Source organism: Lytechinus variegatus, chromosome 14 (genome assembly GCF_018143015.1).
Source record: "Lytechinus variegatus isolate NC3 chromosome 14, Lvar_3.0, whole genome shotgun sequence".
NCBI lineage: Eukaryota > Metazoa > Echinodermata > Echinoidea > Temnopleuroida > Toxopneustidae > Lytechinus > Lytechinus variegatus.
In genome coordinates this window covers 15,903,235-15,923,873 of record NC_054753.1, presented here as the reverse complement: position 1 = coordinate 15,923,873, position 20,639 = coordinate 15,903,235, and the positions used below count along the sequence as shown (strand labels likewise).

Genomic DNA, 20,639 nt, shown 5'->3' with positions numbered 1-20,639 from the left:
CCGGGTATAGGCCCCGTATAGGCCTACATGATTCACGCAAAATTTACAACACCCAAGTAATTGAATTACAAGTCTAAGTTAAAGTCTGTTTTTAGTATTTAGTATATGTCAAAATGGGTATTGTGGTACAAAAAAATATTTTCACCATGATATTAGATTGTAAAAGGGTAATAACATCATTATTTAATGCAAGCTATAGGCCCTCTGGTAGAGCAGTTTCCTAACAAAAGTGCATGGCTACCCTGCATATATAATACGGGCGTAAATCCGTGACGTCAATATTCAAGGGGGGGGTGGAACAATAAACAATTTCCCCCGAGCAGTAGTGTGACGCAAGGATTTACGCCTGATATAAAACGTTATTAATTTCTTGGTGAATTATAGTTTTGTTTTGTAGTAATTTAGTTAAGCAAAGCCTTTTTGAAATAATTTCTGATTGATAAGTTATATATTTAGGCCTCGTTTTTTTCCCACGAGCGATCGTAGCGAGCGAGCGATTTGTTAAGAGGGCATCCTTGCGAGCGCGAATCACGAGCTCAATCGAACATCATTGCGAGCAGTTGTGTGATTATGGATAAGATGTGTATCTAACGAAAGAATTAACAGGCGACCAGAAAAGGAACCTTTTAGAGACTGCATAGTGCTTCGATGAATAGGATACATATCTCAGCAATTGACCAATGCAAGCGCAAAGTGCAAGAGGAAAATTTGGGATATTCCAATCTGAAAATTGGAAATTCTAAACATTTTTCAGTGTAACCAGGAACAGAAGAATAAACAATAATTGATGCGAGCGCTCGAAACACGAGCCAAAAAATGTGGAATATTCCAATTTGAGCATCATTGTAACGGCCGTGAGTTTACATGCAGGATTACTAAACAATTTTTTTTAGATGCGAGCGCAAAGCGCGAGCCAAAGGGTTTTTGACTTTCTAATCTATAATGTATTATCTTTTACTTCATATAGGGTATTTCATTCTGAAAAAGGGCACACTTCATTTTGAAAAAAAAAAAAATGCATTTTTCATACGGGGAATTTTTGCCCCCCCCCCCCCGGTCCCGCCTTCATTTGGATCATAAGGGGGGGGGGCGGGATTTCAGAATGCATAGATCGAAGAACAACTAGGGGGGAAATTTCTTAAACTTTACCAAGGCAGTAAAGCGAGGCAGAAATTGAATTTTAAACATCAAATTTTGTGGTACAATTTTTGGATGGAGTTTAAAAAAATGGTAGGCCCTAATTATTTCACCCTATTCTTGCCCCTTCTTTTTTTTGCGCTATCACTTTCCTTTTATTTTCTCGGTCGATGATTTTTTTTTCTTGGATTGGGGGTAGGGGGGGGGGCAGTCATTATGTTCCCAAACCGCGATCAATATACACTTGCCAAAGTCCTTCATCATAATAATAATTTCATGCCCGGATGAAACGTCTACTTCGTTATCGAATTGTGAGACTATCGCCAGTGACAATTAGTTTGTCGCCCTCGCTTGATGTTATCCGTAAAGTGATTGCACCATTTCGAGGGGGTGCAACACTTACTGCCTGCATTATTTCCTAAATTAATTTCATTTTTCTGTCGGCCTCCGGCCCCCCCCCCCTTCTCTCTCTCTCTCTTTAGGCTGGACGAGGGGGGATGGTAAAAATGGTAAACGGTGGAGATTTTTTTTTAACTGCTTGCTATGAAAGCATGAATTGTTGCAAGTAGAAGAAAGCTCCGGAGAAAGCTCTGTCTCAAGTTGTTCAAACATATACAAAACCCCAGCCACAACTGTCTTTATTACCTGCAAAACGGGAAATTAGATACGCACTTTGAAAAACCAATGGTCTTGACTGGCTAAAGTGTAGGCCCGATAGGTATAAAATAAAATAGTTTCATTCCCTGGTGCTTGTGTAATTTGCAATTATATTTCAAATTCTTGTTTGTGTTTGGATTGAGTTGATGGTATCATTATGGGCATGCAATTTAAGACAGCAATTCTTGATTTTATGTATGTGTGTACTTGTTTTTCCTTTTAAATGTATAATAATCATGATTTCTTACTTAGATTTTTATGATGCTTTTAAAATTAATGTTTATTTATTTCAAATACATAACTTATCATTTTTTGTAATATGGAATGTTTAGTTGTCAACCATTTTTATTTGTACATAATCCAACCATGTAAAGTTTACAATACGGTTGCAATAAAATATTGAATTAAAAAAAAAATGGTAAGCAACCAGAGGACCGACGGCTTAAGATCCTCTCCGAAGGACATGGGATTGGTGCCTCACCAGTGGGCACGAGCGCACCAAGTGCATGGTAATCGAACATGTTTCACCAGAATCTGAAACCCCCGCTCTATACTGACTGAGCTATCGCGCCTTATTTAAAAAGTATTATTGATATATATATGCCCAAGGAAATAACAACTATCATTCATTCACCCAGTATTATGCTCGTAGTATATTTACCATATTCAATTTGTTGTTTTCATAAAATTTTGGCTAATGAAGAAACGACTTCGTTTCAATTCTGGAGGGGGGGGGGGGGCGTGACTGATCTACGGGGGGGGGGGGGTTAAGGGGTTAACCCCCCCGTCCTCATTTCATAGTGAAACCTTTTGTTTTTTGGCTTGTCAAATTACTCGGTCAAACGCTCTACTTGGAAGGGGGGTAGAAGATAGACCGTCCTCCTCTTTAAGGCCTGGTCACACCGCCGGAGCGTTGTTGGAGCAGAGAGAAAAAATCATCACCGCTCGCTATCGTTTACCATTTTCGATTTCGATTGTTTTTATTTTGTTTTCGATTTTTGTTTTCGATTTTTCCCTCAATTTTGTGAGCGAAATTCGACCCTCTCTCCCTACCGCCACACGACCGCTCCAACAACGCTCGGGCGGTGTGACCAGGCCTTAAAGAAGAAGGTTGATAAAAGTTCTACATGTATTACACTTTGCCATCAAATTTGATGTTAATCGCCCTCTCTTGAGCATGTTGAGTAAATAGCTTGCACCATAATTTCGATGGTTCAGTATTAATTTGAACGTCTGCATTATTTCCTTAAATCATTTTGCTTTCTGTCGGGGTGAGCCGTGGTGTCGTGGAAAATCGTTTGAGACTGAAGCAAATCGAACTCAAACCCATCAAAATGGTGGGTTGTCCTCTACATTCAATTTGACACTCATCTTTTTTCTTGCTTTTTTTTTGCTGGAAGAGCGGGGGGGGGGGGAGTGCTAGGTAATTTTTTTCATTGAAAGTCGAAAGCATACTGCTCATTTACAAATATGCCTCCAGGAAAATAACAACTATCATTAGTTCACCAATGCAGCATTATGCTTCAAAAATTCTGGGTAATGAGAAACAATTTTGGTTCTAACTCTGCTATAAGGGGGGGGGGGAGTATAAAGAGAGAGAAAAAAAAAATTGAGACAAGAATATTTAGGCCAATTCAACCACGGATGAATACCAATAGAGCATATTCCTCAAACAAGTATGCTGAAGATTTCATAATATTGGATGAAAATAGATACGAGTTTGGCCTAAAATATTGACTAAATTTGCATGCAGTACTCTCTCCTGGCTGCTATTACTTCAAGCATCTTTGTACTTAAAGGACAAGTCCACCCCAACAAAAACTTGATTTGAATAAAAAGAGAAAAATTCAACAAGCGGCACTGAAAATTTTATCAAAATCGGATGTAAAATAAGAAAGTTCTGACATTTTAAAGTTTCGCTTCATTTCACAAAAAAGTTATATGAACGAGCCAGTTACATCAAAATGAGAGAGTCGATGATGTCACTCACTCACTATTTCTTTTGTTTTTTATTGTTTGAAATATGAAATATTTTGATTTTCTCGTCATTGTCATGTGAAATGAAGTTTCATTCCTCCCTGAACATGTGGAATTCCATTATTTTAACATTTCGTGCTTCAGGCAAGGAGGTCCTAATCATCAAATTCGTAAAAATTGAAATATTGTATAACTCAAACAATAAAAAACAAAAGAAATAGTGAGTGAGTGACATCATCGACTCTTTCATTTGGATGTAACTGGCTCGTTCATATAACTATTTTGTTGAAAATAAGCGAAACTTTGAAATGTCATAACTTTGTTATTTTACATCCGATTTTGATGAAATTTTCAGCATTGTGCTTGTCTGATTTTTCTCTATTGATTCAAACCAACACTTTTCTGAGGTGGACTTGACCTTTAAAATTGCTGGCCCCATGTGTTTTTTTCTGAACTTACTGTATCACATGCTTTATGTATAATTCAGTTATCATTCTTTGTCAGTATTATTTATCTATTCGTTTATCACATTTATAAGGTATCCATTTATATATTTATATGTAATATTCCCTATATATATATATTTGTTGTTATGTGAACATGCTAATTTGATATTGATATGAATAAAATGCAGAAACTCCTTAAAAAAGATATATTCACGATTCTTTTCACTTCCTTTGAATCTGGAAATGGTGTGTAGAGCGTCAAGAACTTGAGATTGAGGGCAAAATTTGTAAAAAGTTGCCAGCGAATTTTTGACTTTTTGACATTTTTATTACAAAAATCCAATCGATGTTGACATATCAGAAAATAACCAAAGTCATGAAAAGCCCCCCCCCCCCATGCATTTGTAGTGTACGCAACTGATCTTTGATCTCACTAACAATTTCATGGATGTACAGCGACTTCCAACCCAAGGAGATATCTCCTTAACCAAACAAAAGATAGCTAACAGTTACAATGTTTTGTCGAGATCGAGTTTGTTACGATTGTCCGGGGAATCCCCTGGTTTTGTTATGACGTCATGAAAGATTGGGGAATCCCCGCACTTCTCCACACGCGCGCTTTACATGACCTATATTAGATTTTTATACACCCGAACACTGACTGAAGTCACTGAGTTTATAATTATTTACGCCTTTTTCAAATCGCTTTTGAATCTTCTGAAGGTCACATGGTTAATCTGGAAAGTAATTAGCCTCAATTATTTCAATTTGGAACTACTTCATTTTTTCTGCCCTGGCACTGGTCTTCACTCACGAAATACTGACTTGCCGATTACTGTAGTCTGTACTATAGTCTGTACTTCAGGTTTGTTTCCCTCCGACAACGCTGCGCGGCTCTTTTCCCTCGTCGCCGGCCGGGGGCCTGGCCTGATTTACCGTTTCTCAGTCATAGCCGCTGACCATGACTACATGCAGCTAGTGCAGTGCAGACCTAATTTTTGCAGGCCTGGGCTGTGGCTATGAGTATGAAAGTGACACTTGGTTTCATCGTTGACTAAACCACTACTTGATCGAGGTCAGTATTGAGGGACCTTTGAACAAGAAAGAGATTGAATTTATTTTAGATTTTCAGTCTTTCTGTTAGATTTATTATACTAGAGTCTTGATCTTATTTTTTTTTTAATCTGGAAGGCCGGGTGAAAACAAGTAAATGGATCCCCTAGGCATTCTATCAGTGGTCAGTGTCAATGAACAAGTCTTGATTCTTTGTGTATATGTATGTTTAGAATTATGGGCAGAGGATTATCCTTTGTTCATGGCCTGGGGGGGGAGGGTGGACATCTCCCCCTAAAAGAAAATAATCGTCTGCTCCACCGCCCATGTTTAGATTTACTAAATCCACCTAACAAAAGTTTATTTTTAATAAAAAGAGAAAAAAAAACAAGCTCAACGCTAAACATTTTTTTAAAAATTGAATTTAAAGAGGAAGTTATGTATTTCAAAGTTTAATTTCATTTTACAAATATTGTGAACATCTGGTTCTAGACCAAAAGCTTCAGTCTCTGTATTTTGGTTGTTCTGCTGAACTGTGTTGGCTCAGAATGGGGATTGTAGTAAAATGTCAGAAATTGTTGAATAAATCCCCAGAAACTACGGTTATTCCTGTCTACTGATCGGTATGCAAATGAAGGAACTGAATATTCTCTCATTTATGGCTAGATCTATGCTTTGTATTTTCTTTTAATTTTATAAGCAAAAATAAGCAAAATTTTTTAAATTCACAGTATAACTTAATATCAGATTTTGATGAAATCTAGAGTGTTATGTTATGTTTTTTTCAATTTTCTCATTTGATTTGAATCAACTTTTACTGCCAGGATGGAGTTGTTTCATGTTTTCTTTTTAATGATGTATGGACTGAAAAAAAACCCAAACAACTTTTATTTGAAATGGGCAATATCCAGTGAAAATTTACTTTTTGTGGATACTGGTAAATGTAGAGAATATTGTTTGTTTAAAGTTGTATGTGAATGTTATGTGTCAAAAGTAAAATAAAAAATAAAGTCAAATAATTTTGTAGATCATGAGCTTCTGTCTCGTATTGAATTCTATTCAATTAATTTATTTCCATATTCAAATTCAAATTGTACAATATGAAAACATGATAAAAATACAAACAAGAATTAATTAAAAATGACAGAATACAAAAAAAATACCAGTACCAAAACCTACAAAAAATACCAAAAAAACACCAACCAAAGAAGCAGAACATAATATTTAATCTGAATATGGAGAATTGCCAAAAAGCCAAAGATGCTTTTCAAGGGCAATCCCAGAATAAAAGTAAAAAAATACATTTATATCATGAGATACAGGGAGTGTGAGACAGACAGGCAGAAATTTGAGAGAGGGGATTGGAAAAAAAGGGAGAGAGTTAAGAAAAGATGAGAATAGAGAATTGATATGAAAAAAGATTACGAAGAAAAAATAAACATGCTCAGTATATAAAAATATTTTTGTCGATGGGTTGTTTTGCTGAACCATATTGGCTCCACTTTACCACTGTCCATGATGTGATAAGGATGGCCAACAAATGCAGACGATCAATTCTGCTTAATTGTTCTGTAGATCTTCTTCTTTTGTTGCATACAGTCTTCTTTGCAGAATATAGTCATAATAGATTGTGTGAGGTCACAATCACAAAAACACATGACATTAAGTGCAGTTGAAGGACGAAATATTTTTTTTTACGAGTACGAGGAAAAAGATGCAACTCAACCTGCTTCTTTCCATATAATATTTCCAGTAGGCATTGACCCGACAGGAAGTAATTTGAATCTGTGCAGTGGAGAACATGTCGCGGGTCATTGGAACACGCATAATCCGGGGACCTGACTGGACGTGGGGCAATCAAGACGGCGGAGAGCGCCATCTTGGGACAATCGCAAACGTGATCCCAAATGATCCTGACAACGATAACGGCGATGAGGCACCAAGGGTGGTGAAGGTCACTTGGGATACCGGCAAGAAAGGAAACTACCGTGTCGGTTATGAGCAGAAATATGATCTCAGATTGTATGATAATTCAACTATAGGTAAGATCATTTTGTTGATAAATTCACTTCGTCCCTCAAATTCAATCATTATATTTGATTCATTGTGTTGATCAGTAGGCCCTATGTATGCTCAAAAATATCTTGCACTGTATAAAAGTACCAAACTACCCAGAGGTCTGTGCTACGCTTTGGAGAAAAAGAATACTTGGGAGTAATTATTCATTGGTTTTAATTGATTATTTGTCAATTACTTGTTACGTAATTTGTTTATTCAGGTTTATAGTATTCTTTTAATTGATGCCATATTAATTCATTTATTTCAATTATTGATTATTTGATTATTTATCAGTTCATATTTTCCTTTAATCATTTCTAAGTTTGATTATTTATGATTTTTTATCCACACTCTTTGATCTATCCATCCATCCATCCACTTATGTAATTGGTTTACATGCCATATGTAGAACCAGCCCTTTCATCCCACTACCTTTAATATCACTATTTTTAAAAATAAACTGTAAAAGTTTTATAGACAGGTAGGTATTCTGAAGTCTAATTGGTCTAAATATTAAAGTGCTGAAGTTTAATGCAAGAAGCCAAAAATTTCAGAATTTTGCTTAGACTATATTTATTGTGTTGTTGCCCTAATGGTGTAGAGAATTATTTTAGTTTTCGTTCTCACAGTTTCCAATGATGGGAGTGCCAGATAATTTGATAAATTCAAGCTTTTCTGTGAGAGCCTTAGATAGATAGATAAATGGTTTATTTGATAAAACTCATACATCATGGCGACCAAGCTGAATTGTGATGCATTTACATATAAATTAAAATAAATCAATACATTAAAAATGGAATACATATCATTGAAATGAATAATAATTAATAGGCGCAAATATTGTGGAATAGAAATATCTATTAAAATGCATTGATGCATTAATAATTGCAATTGGATAATTGTGAACTAGCAGAAATTGAATTGACTTGAAACTGAATTAAAGTGGTTTATTGATAAATATAATATAAACATTGATTTTGAAAAGTAGTTTAATGCATATATCAAAATAAAATAACAGCAATAATTAGGAATGATTTTAATGAGAAGTTGAGAAACTTGCAAATTTGTCAATAATTGCGATTGTGTCATAGGTGGCTTTCCATTGTTAAACCACACTTTAGACCAGAAATAAAGTAAACATTTTTTTTCCCACTACAGGCCTAACTGTTTACCAACCCTACCAGCATGATGGTTAGAATAGAGGGGTTGTTTCTAAAAGGACTTTTAAATGTTTTTTTCAAGCAAAGTCTGTTTTATCTGACAATTTCTACAATAACAGTGCTTAATTCACAGCCAATCATTATAAACCAAGAAAATTTGTCATAAATATTTTTTTTCAGATGATTAAATGTTGATGAAATGCATCCTGAGCTCTGCCAGCTGAATGCTTAAAACGCTTCATACTTCTGATAAATTCTACTTTATTTCCATTTCAGGTGTACTTCACAAGTTTGTTCGTTGTATCGGGTGTGCCTCGGACAATATTGCCGGAATTCGCTGGAGGTGTGCCGAATGTGTGCACTGTGACCTCTGCACCGAGTGCTACATGTCGGACTCGCATGATACGTCGCATGAGTTCTTACGCATAGACGGGCCTCATGACCCTGGGTAGGAAGTTGCTATTGATTTATTTTGCTTTTGGGGTTTTGTTTTGTTATTGTTGTGCACTGTAGTAGGGACCTCTTTGAAAATGCATCCCCATTGTTATTAGTTTCATTTAGTCTACGTAACTGGTAATTTTTTGCACTTTTCAATTAAAAAATAAAGCTTAGTTATACTAGGGGGAGTTTCACTGGGCTTGATGCTAGTTGGTGACCAGGTGGATGTTTCATGAAGCTGTTTTTAAGAGCTACGTTAAGAACGACTGGTGATCCTTTCTTGTGGTAAAGTCGCTCTTGTCTGACGAACAGCTTTATGAAACGGCCCCCAGTTTTCACTTTGCAACTCCGGATTTTGATAATAATGATAATAACAATTAAATGCTCTTGTATAGCATTTTGTGTTGCGCTTCCAAAGGACTTGGATATTTATGATTACCCCGGTCAGGTAACTAATTCCTTCCAGATGCCCATATACTTCACCTGGGTCAAGTGCAGCACAGTGTGGATAAAAATTACTTGCTGAAGGACCATGGCTGGGATTTAAACCCACAACCCTCTGTTTCAAAGTCGAGAGACTAATCCACTGGGCCCCAAGTTAATGCTCATTTGAGTATTTTGCTTGTTGCAGGGACATGACCACAATATTTCCTATAAAATATGAGTCATTGCTAGAAACTTAAAATATATTTGATGTCTTTGGAACTGTTTGGAGACTTTTCTCCAACAGTTTCAGAGATTATTTTATTTGTGAGATGTCACTACAACTAGGTGTCTCATAGACTTCAAAGCTGTCCTAATGTATATAAGTCGATGACAGGTGATTTACTGTGGTGCTACAAAGACAGTGAACCTCAACAGAAAATGCACTCCTTCATGCTGAGTGTTGAATGGAGACAATGGCACCACAATGTTTGGCGAGGTCAGAGAACAAATTTTTTATATCTTACCCCTGACTTCTCATTTAAATATCTAAAACACGACAGAACACTTGAAATATATTCACTTTCTGTTGGGGTTTTTAGCACCTCTGTTATATTCTGATATCAGTGCCTTTTAAACACCAAAATCCTTGAATCTGAAATCTTGAATCGTGAATCTGATTGTTTTCCCCATTAATTTACGTGTATTTATCATTCTTTGTTTGATATTCCAGTGTCGTGGTCAAAGCGAGAGATGCAAGTAATCATGTGACCTCTTATGGTATATTTGTGGGCGCAAAGGTGTCCAGAGGTCCGGACTGGTCGTCAGGCAACGAAGATGGTTTGTATACCAGTACCACCATGTTGTGCACAGTGCGAAATGAGCCAAAATTTTAAGGGGGCCAGACAAGATTTTTTTAAGCTGCAAGCGAGGAAAGCAAGCGAGCAAAAACTGTGACCAATTTTGTCTTTTGATATGATAATCTAATTTTGTGATAGATTTTGACATGCATGTAGTATTTAGAAATAATATCATATTTCACTCCTTCCATTTTTACCTGTTTTCTTGGTTGTGATTTTTTTTTTTTTTTTTTTTTGGGGGGGGCTCCATATCCCCCCAGGTCCCCCATCTGCCTACCAGTGGTTGTATGTATGAAATGCAGATATGGTCATGGCAATTGTACTTTTGTAAAGAAATTTTCTTTCTTTTCTCTCCATGCTAACTGTTCTGCTGTCCTTGTTTCTTTCTTTCTTTGTTCATATATATATGCAGTTCTTTATTTATTACCAGTTTGACCTCTTTTTTCCTCCTTCTCTACTTCTTTCTAATTCCTCTTCTTGTTCTCCACCTCTTCCTCATCATTTTTTGTCTCACCTGCATAGCAGAGTGAGACTATAGGCGCCGCTTTTCCGACGGCGGTGTCAACATCAAATCTTAACCTGAGGTTAAGTTTTTGAAATGACATCATAACTTAGAAAGTATATGGACCTAGTTCATCAAACTTGGCCATAAGGTTAGTCAAGTATTACTGAACATCCTGTGCAAGTTTCAGGTCACATGATCAAGGTCAAAGGCCATTTAGGGTCAATGAACTTAGGCCAAATTGGGGGTATTTGTTGAATTACCATCATAACTTTGAAAGTATGTTGGTCTAGTTCATAAATCTTGGACATAAGAGTAATCAAGTATCACTGAACATCCGGTGCACATTTTAGGTCACATGACCAAGGTCAAAGGTCAATGAACTTTGGCCATAATGGGGGTATCTGTTGAATTACCATCCTATCTCTGTAAGTGTATTGGTCTAGTTCATAAAACGTGGAAATAAGAGTAACCAAGTATCACTGAACATCTTGTGCGAGTTTTCAAAGTCAGCACTGCTGCTATGTATTCGCGTGATGCAGGTGAGATGGCCAGAGGCATTCCACTTGTTTTAAATGATAATTGATGATACTCTAGTATTCTAATAGTGAAGTAAATGTAGGAAAATTAATCTTTTTGGTCTCATTAGCTGGGCCTAAAAGTGTGGGTACTGTGACCGATGTCTGCGATTGGTCGATGTGCTTCAAGAATTGTGGTGCCTCTGTCCAATGGAATGACGATGCTACATTTAAATACCGAGTGGGACACAATGGAAAGGTTGAGATCAAAGCGATTCAGTCTTCAGAAGGACATGATTACTATGAGGCTCATCTCCCACTAATAGGTAAAGAAGTTGAGATGATGATCTTGATGGTGGTGATGATGTTGATGATGATGATGGTGATGGTGATGATGATGATGATGTTGATGATGATGATGTTGATGGTGATGATGACGATGTTGATGTTGATGATGATGATGATGATGTTGGAGTAGAAGGATAATATAAAATTGGTATTAGTAGTGATAGTGATGATAATGATTATGATAGTGATGCAGAAATAATGCTGTTGATGAAAATACAAATTTTTGATGGTACAGTAATAATTGTGATTAATTTGTTTATAATAATAATAATTAACATTTATATAGCGCTTAATACAACAGTTTCTAAGCGCATTGGAAAGAGAAAAAAGAAGTAGCAAAATACAGTGAGAGAGAACAGGATATGGAATTAAGAGGACTGCTTTATGATGATGGTGGTGATGATAATGTTGTTGATGATTATGACCATGATTATGTTGTTGATGATATATAATGCTAGTGATGATGGTGTTGATTATGATGTTGCTGCTGATGATATTGTTGATGTTGATGGTGATGATGATGTTGAAGAAGCTGATGATAGATGATTATGATTTTGATGATGGTGATGTTGATGATGAAGATTATTATGATGATGTCGATGGCAATGATGATATTGATGTAGTTTATGATGATGATAATGATGGTGATGTTGATGATTGTGATGGTAATGAATGGTGATGATGATGGTGATGATGATGTTGCTGGAGTTGTTGTTGTTGGTGATGATGATGGTGATGTTGATGGAGTTGTTGTTGCTGGTGATGATGATGATGATGGTGATGTTGCTGGAGTTGTTGTTGGTGATGATGATGGTGATGTTGATGGAGTTGTTGTTGCTGGTGGTGATGATGATGATGATAATGATGGTAATGTTGATGGAGTTTTAGCTGGTGAGGATGATGGTGATGGTGATGATGATGGTGATGTTGATGGAGTTGTTGCTGGTGATGATGATGGTAATGGTGATGATGATGGTGATGTTGATGGAGTTGTTGCTGGTGATAATGATGGTGATGGTGATGATGATGTTGATGTTGATGGAGTTGTTGTTTCTGGTGATGATGATGATGATGATGGTGATGTTGATGGAGTTGTTGCTGGTGATGATGATGGTGATGTTGATGTAGTTTTTGCTGGTGGTGATGATGATGATGGTGATGATGATGTTGATGGAGTTGTTGCTGGTGATGATGATGGTGATGTTGATGGAGTTGTTTTTGCTGGTGGTGATGATGATGTTGATGGAGTTGTTGTTGCTGGTGATGATGATGATGATGATATGGAGTAGGATAATACTGAATTGGTGTCAGTATAGGGATGATGATGATAATGAAGATTGTGATAATGTTGTTGATGAAAATGTTGATAATGATTGTGATGAGGATGATGATGATAATGATGGTGATGTTGATGATTATGATGATGGTGATTATAATGATGATAGTGTCAATAAGGATAGTGATGAGGATGATAACATAATACTTATATAATAATGATGTTGATAATTGGATGATAAAGATGAGCAAAAGGATAAACATCTCATTCCTACACCTTTTCAATCGCTAGGAGAATCGGAATCATGGAGGAAGGGAGAAAAGGTGATGGTTGCCATGGATACGGAGATGCTCAGCATTTTTCAAGAAGAAACAGGAGAGAACTGGGACAATAGCGTGGTAGAGGTATACTTCCGAACCATTTTCCATAATATATCTAGCATTTACTATCACCATTTGACTAGCTGCCTGTTCAAAGGTGCAATATATAGGCCTACATGTATTATGCCAGCTTGGCACGTTCTGTTAGATACCCATAATTCATCTCACTTGGGTTGAGTGTAGCATGATGTAAAAGAATTTTTGGTGAAACCACATTTGCACGTGCGACAATTGCTCCGGGCTTTTATAATTTCGTTTAAGATGTAGGGTTAGGTTTGCACTAGGGTTTTATGTTATGTTTAGGATAGGGTATGGTGTTAAACCCAAGTTTGAAGTTGGTCATTCGATTTAGTGTGCAGAGCTACCAAGTCTCACGCATTATGCGTGAGACTCAAGCATTTTGGACTCTTGTTCATCCCCTCAAATCTCTGTCTCACGCAACTATCACAGCCTATCCCCATATACTTTGTACACAATGTCTGTGATCTCACTCAGATTCACAGAAAATCTCACGCATAGCTGGTCTTTGAACTTGGCATCTCTGAGTGTGTGGAATTTAGAGCGGAGCAATTGTCGCTGGAGCAAATGTCATAAAACCGATATTGAAAAAAAAGAAAAGAAAATCCATATTTTATTGTTCGAAATAGACGTCAGAAATGAAATACTCCAAAAATTTATTTTGCCCAATTGATCGTGGGCCCGGCAGCTGCGGTGCAGCGCCAGATCGACGAGGCTCTATCCCTTTAATTGTTGAACGCCAAACAGGGTCGCAGCAACTCCCATTTTTTAACGTCTTTTGGTCTGACATGGCCGGGGTTTGAACCCCCGACCTCCCGGTTGTGAGACGGAAGCTCTACCAACTGAGCCAACACACCGGTCTTGCTAAAGGAAAACAAACCATGGTTTAGTCATGAACCCACAGCCCATTGTTCGAAAGATGAAGCTGGGACCACCAGACCACTGGCGGATCCGGCTGTACCCCCCTCCCCCTTTTGAGAAGCAAATTTGAAATTTGTAATGTAAAAATGCCATTAAAACAAAGGTGTGCCCCCTCTTTTGAAAGTGAACATTTTTTTTGTTTTATTTACCTTTTTTGCTTGTCAAAATTTTCCTCCGAAAAATGTGCCCCCCCCCCCTTTGGAAAATCCTGGATCTACCCCTGCACCATACCACGATAACTCCACTCAATAGATGAGTTGTGGAGAGTACACGTCGACTTCATCTAAGATAATGGGGAGTTTCCGTATAGTGACTTATGGAGGATTCAAGAACAGAGTTAATATATTGTCAAATGCCCTTCTCGACAAAGAACAAATGCCAGTTTAGCCTTTAGCATTGAGCGTTGTGGGCAAGTGGATTAGTCTTCTGACTTTAAAACAGAGGGTCGTGGGTTCTAATCCTAGCCACGGTGTAATTTCCTTCAGCAAGAAATTTATCCACATTGTGCTGCACTCAACCCAGGTGAGGTGAATTGGTACCCGGTAGGAAGAAATTCCTTGAATGCATGAGCAGTCCAGCTAAAGCCGGGGTAACAATAATAGCAGGGCCTGCTGGGAGAACGGTTTTCAGAACTGAAGTGGCTTCCCTGGGTAAATATACCTGTTTTAGCATAACTTTCATCATTCTTTACCAAGTTATTGTCTGTCAGGGCAAACTCCTTGTTTGGAGATTAATAAACCTTCTCAGGTATTTTCCTCCTTGTTTCCACGCTGTCTTCTGAGATCAGTGTTACGACGCTGCGTGTAATGTAACCGTGTGTTTTTTCATAAGCATTATCAAATGGGGTCTAAATTTTAGTTTCAGTTTGGTTTATATTCATATCAGGGGCTGCAGAACTGGGGGAGGGGGGTTGGGAGCTTCAGCCCCTCCCCTTCAAGACTGTACAAAAACAGAAATTACCATTGATTGTGATTACTGTTTGCATCTATAGTACAATGCAATAATGCAGTGGGAATATGGTTTAACATTTTAAAATGCAGAATGGAGATACATATATGAAGATAAGAATGTGAAGGGAAATTTATTTTAAAAGCAGAGCTTGTAATTTGTATTCTCTCTATGGATGACTCATGAATTGTCAGTTCATCAAGGAATATTGTAGGGACAGTGATTTTCTGTTTTACCGGTAAATAAAACGGAAATTCAGTTTGGTTCTTAGGGTTAGGGTTAGTAAAAATTCATGGAATACACCGTTACAAAACGGAATTCAGCTTTTTGCTGTGTACATTTTCAGTGACAAAATAGAATTTCCATTTTTAAGTCAAGTTGAAACGGAATTACAGATTTTCAGAAACGGAAAATCACTGTCGCTAATATTTGGAATTTGGAATTTTAAAAGACACATGAGTCATGAAGTGAAAGTCACGCTTTATACCTGCTCCAGCTTTTTACTTGGTAGATCATACTCCTCGTGTATGGATGACCTTGATTCCTATATCAGTGTCTTAATTATATGTCATGGATGGCGCTCGACTCTTTTGAGATGATTTTGTGAACTCTATGAGAACTCATTTAGGAATAAACTGAAAGTCTTCTCAGTATACTTTCCTCCATGTTGTACTGTAGATGGCAGCCATACTGTAAGTAGAACATATAGTCCAAGTTCACTCATCCATCTTGTAATTACCTGCCTGATAAACCTATTATCTGCACTGATTATCAGAATTTGATCACACATAATGGAACTCCTTACCTTGATCATCATTGTTCTGAGCTTATCAAGGAGCTTATCCCAGACAGAGCATTATGGAGCAACTGCCTTAATTCCTGCTCAAGCAATGGGTTTACCACCAAGGAACTTAGTCTCTACTTTCAGACATAGTCATTATTTGCATCGTAGAATTCATTACTATCATGGCAGCACAGCAACCTTTCAAATTAACCTGTTGTTAGCTGGTGACATAAATCCTCATCCTGGTCCTCCAAAGCGGTCCGGTAGGTCTACAAATGATGCTGGACCACCTCCAGGAAAGAAGAGAAATTTATCAGGAATTTGTATGAATGCCCGAAGTCTGAGACATAAAGTTCCCGATCTTACAGCTTACCTTCATTGTCATCCTGTGGATATAATATGCATATGCGAAACATGGCTGAATGAAAATTGTGACTCATGTGAACTTGATCTATCGGCAGATTGCATAGTCTACAGACGAGATCGCCATACTGTGAGTATAAGTTGTAGCTCTAATCCCAGAATTAAAGGCGGTGGTGTACTTCTTGGTCTGAAAGCTAGCCTATGTCCAAAACGCCTGCTGAACCTTGAACATCCTCACCTCGAAGTAGTAGTTGCTGAGGTTTCTTTACATGGAAGTAGGTGGTTATTAATTGTGATCTACAGACCACCTAATTCTAATGCAGAATACTGGGAACTGCTACAGCAATTTGTTGACGATATTCAGGCGGTATCTGCCACATACCAAGGTATCATCTTGACTGGTGATCTCAATGTTGATCTTATATCTCCTACTTCTACCGATCGATGCAACTCGGCTTACATCGATTTTTGACTCGCTGGATATGGTACAGCTAATAACTTCAGTGACAAGGCCTGCAAGTGATGACCCAACCTCTGTTTCCATTATCGATCATCTGTTTACCTCCCGTCCTGATTTTCTTGTGGAAGCATCTACATGTCCTAATCCAGTAGCGAGTGACCACCATGCTTTGTCCTTCCAAATGAGGATCACTAGACTTTATGTCCCTAAAGACGTCTTTCGTGAATTCATGTTGTTCCACAAGGCAGACTTCCCGCACTTGAACAATCTGCTAAGGCTTTCGCCATGGGAGATGGTTTTCAATGAATCTGACATCAATGCCACTTGGGAGGGCTTCGTTGACTTGTTCCACGCTGCCTGTAGAGATGCCATCCCTTATACTCGATCTAAATCGCGCAAGACGAAACCCTGGATCACTCCAGACATTAAAAGTCTCATAGTGAAAAAGCGGAAATGCTTCAAGCTCGCTAAGCGGAGTTCCCTTAGCCAAGCGTGGTCTGAGTATAAGAGAGTTAGAAATGATGTAAAAAACAAAATCACTGCATCATACTGGTCATATGTTAACAATTTGTTTTCTTTACCAGATAATAAGAAAAGATTCTTCTCATTTGTCAGATCCCGGAAATCTAGTCCGCCGCCTCTTTCAATTTTAGTTGATGGAAATACGTTGTTCAATCGGCCTTATGAAATTGCAGAGGAATTCTCATCATGTTTTACTAAAGTCTTCTCAGAGCCTGGAGATTGCCTTTCTCATCCATCAAGTTGCGCCTTTCCAATATCTGCTCTAAGCTCAGTACCGATTACTGCTGGTGATATTCATCGACGACTTATGCTTCTCCCAAACAGTAAGGCACCTGGGCCCGACGGCATCACCGTATCCGTCCTCAAACACACTGCAGCGGTTATTGCTCCCATACTTCAGCGGATTTTTACTATTTCCCTAGCAAATGGTGAGCTCCCTCAAGACTGGAAGTTGGCTAACATAACTCCGGTCTTCAAATCAGGTGATCGTTCTCATCCTGGGAACTACCGTCCTGTAGCTTTGACGTCAACTGTTTCAAAATTAATGGAGTCATGCGTGGCTGAGGCAATTGACATCCACCTTCAGCTTAACTGTCCTATTTCTCAAACCCAGCATGGCTTTACTAATGGCAAGTCGTGTGTAACACAGATTCTACAATTAACTAATGATTGGTTGACATCACTGGATCATCGACGACCAAAGCCTATAGATGTGGTCTTCTTGGACTTTTCTCGTGCGTTTGACAAGATACCGCATGACATATTATTACAGAAACTTTGTAGAGACTTTAACATTCAGGGTAACTTATGGTACTGGTTGCGATCATTTCTAATTGAACGCTCCCAGCGAGTTATATTCAATGGACACTACTCAGAGTGGGTTGATGTTCATTCAGGTGTCCCTCAGGGGAGTGTACTTGGCCCGAAGCTATTCAATATGTTCATCAACGATATAGTTGGATGTATGAATTCCTCCCATGCACTTTTTGCCGATGATACACTCATATATCAATCCATACAGTCACCCGCTGATGAAAAGATATTGCAAGACGATTTAGATAAAATATGTTTATGGTGTACAGCAAATCGCATGGTACTAAATGTTAGTAAAACAAAAATTATGCGCATTGTTAGTGGACTTAGAAATGTCAATAATCCCAAGTATGTCATGAATAATAAGCCCCTGGACTCTGTATCACAAATCAAATATCTTGGGCTAATATTAAACTCTAAACTTACCTGGCATTCCCATGTATACACAACAAAAAAAAGTAAGTCCCCCCTAAATGAAATTGCTGTAACTTTTGAACGAAATCATGTTGAGATATGATATTTGGTAGGTGGTTTTCTACACTTATGAAGCAATTGCTGGGAAAAAATGAGATTGATCGGTTGAGTCATGCATGAGTAATTAAAGATTGAATTAGAAATGACCATATTTGAAAGTCACAAGAATCGTTTTCCAGATTATGCAAATACAAAGTTTGGCAAAAGTTGTTTTTAGGTGAATTTTATGGTGTTAATGCTGTTTTATTATCCATCATTTAGCCACTCCACACACAATTTTGGTATTGCATGTTCATGGTTGAGTGAGCACAATATTGCAGGGGCCGCGGAAACGGGGGTGGGGGCTGGGGGCCCCCACTTTTTTTTCCAAAAGCATGTAAAAAAAAGGAAAAATGACCATACGATTGTGATTATTTGCATGGTCACCCCCCACTTTTGACTCAGCCCCCCCAAGTTGAAAACTGTTTCACAGCCCCTGAATTGTGACGTATCATCATAGGGGGTTTATGGTAGTATCCTCTACAACTTGTTAGATTATGTTAAAATTTGAAAATGTTGGTGCCTCCTCCGATTATAGGCCCCTCCCCCATTTTAAAATTCTGGATCCACCGCTGATTCGTCCATATATTCAACTGATCCTGAGAAATTGTTTTAAAAATACATTTATGCAGTATAAAGAGTATTCATTCCTAAGTTTTCGAATGTGCTCGCTAAACCATGAAAATGTTTAAAGTTCGGAAAGTGTGTGGTGATAGAAATAATGGATAATAAAAGAAAAGCAATTAAAGTCACATTTGAAACCGAATTTGCCCCTAATATTCACTTTATTACCATTTAAAATGAGTCTGTGACATTGAAAATACCCATTTTCCCACTTTGATGCGTGCTCACTCATCCATAAATAAACAAATCGATTTCATTTTTGCACAGAATTCTGCCCATAGGTTGATAAACATTACTGCCAAACTGACATTGCTAAAGACAGCCTCGAAAAAAAGTTCCACCATATTGAATAAGGGGTTACTTATTCTTAAACATATGCACCCATAATGTACACAAGCCTATGGAAGAGGAGGTCAAAATTTCAACAAATATGAAATGAGGGTTTGTTTCATGGACGGTTTTTGTTACTTCTACCAACAGTTATTTCATGAAACTTCGCACATGGCTTCGGAGTAATACTATCCAAAAGGCGCGCACACCAAAATAACAATTCGATACGGCACAGAGTGGGGCCAAGGCCTTGAACTTTCTTCTCATTTGCATAATTTTCGAATATTGTGTGCTCACTGATGCATTAAACATCGGGATTTTCATAAAAATCAAATCAAATGAACCATGCAAGGAGGTTTGTGACAGATATCCATAGTTACAAATTGCATTTTTTCCAATAACGTAAAAAAGAGCTAATCACATTCCACATGTTCATCCAAGCGTGAATGTTTAATTAAACGCATTTGAATCATTGAAGCATGTTAATTGGTCATGAACATAAAGAAAAAGCTGATAAAAGATCAGTTTCAGTTACCAAAAAGAAACAATACCTGCCTATGATATTTGAAAATCGTATTTTTTGTTTTCAATAAATGTTCATTGAACCGTGAAACGTTGAATATTGTTGAAAATACTCTTCTCAAAAATAACTGTCACCATATTCTATCATTTTTATTGATAAAAATGTGTAAAAAAATCCAATTATAGCAAATCTGGACTTGTGTTTATTAAACCGTGAAATTTAGCAAAAAAGTTGTATGGTCTTTTAGAAAGTACCTTTTACAAGCCTTCTGACTATTTTTCATGATGGGAATGTGGAATCAATTCCAATAAAATGGAATCAAAGTCATGATATTTAGCTTGTGACTTTTGAAAAGTGACATTTTTGCCTTCTGACGGTGCTCACTGAAGCATGACGTAAAATACGTAGATAATATTTACTCAGAGGGTAGCTTATAAAATTACCTACACGCTCATGTAAAAATATATCAAAAACTCGCACTGGTTCGGAAATTATTGATGTTTGTTCAAGGGGGGACTTACTTTTTTTGTTGTGTATAGAATATGTAGTATCCAAAGCAAATCGACTGCTTGGTCTCATCACTACTA

At 37.5% G+C, this 20,639-nt stretch overlaps 1 protein-coding gene across 2 annotated transcripts in view; it reads left to right on the top strand.

Annotated features, from left to right (window-relative positions):
- The first annotated feature begins 4,783 nt into the window (after positions 1 to 4,783).
- Positions 4,784 to 20,639, top strand: part of LOC121427659 (E3 ubiquitin-protein ligase MIB2-like) — a 45,529-nt gene continuing 29,673 nt past the window's right edge. For both annotated transcript variants that reach the window (XM_041624173.1, XM_041624171.1), the window contains exons 1-6: positions 4,784 to 5,292; positions 7,024 to 7,312; positions 8,765 to 8,936; positions 10,083 to 10,189; positions 11,361 to 11,555; positions 13,145 to 13,257. In XM_041624173.1, the coding sequence (XP_041480107.1) occupies positions 7,072 to 7,312; positions 8,765 to 8,936; positions 10,083 to 10,189; positions 11,361 to 11,555; positions 13,145 to 13,257 (828 nt within the window). In that variant the 5' untranslated portion in view covers positions 4,784 to 5,292; positions 7,024 to 7,071. The remainder of the gene's footprint in view (positions 5,293 to 7,023; positions 7,313 to 8,764; positions 8,937 to 10,082; positions 10,190 to 11,360; positions 11,556 to 13,144; positions 13,258 to 20,639) is intronic.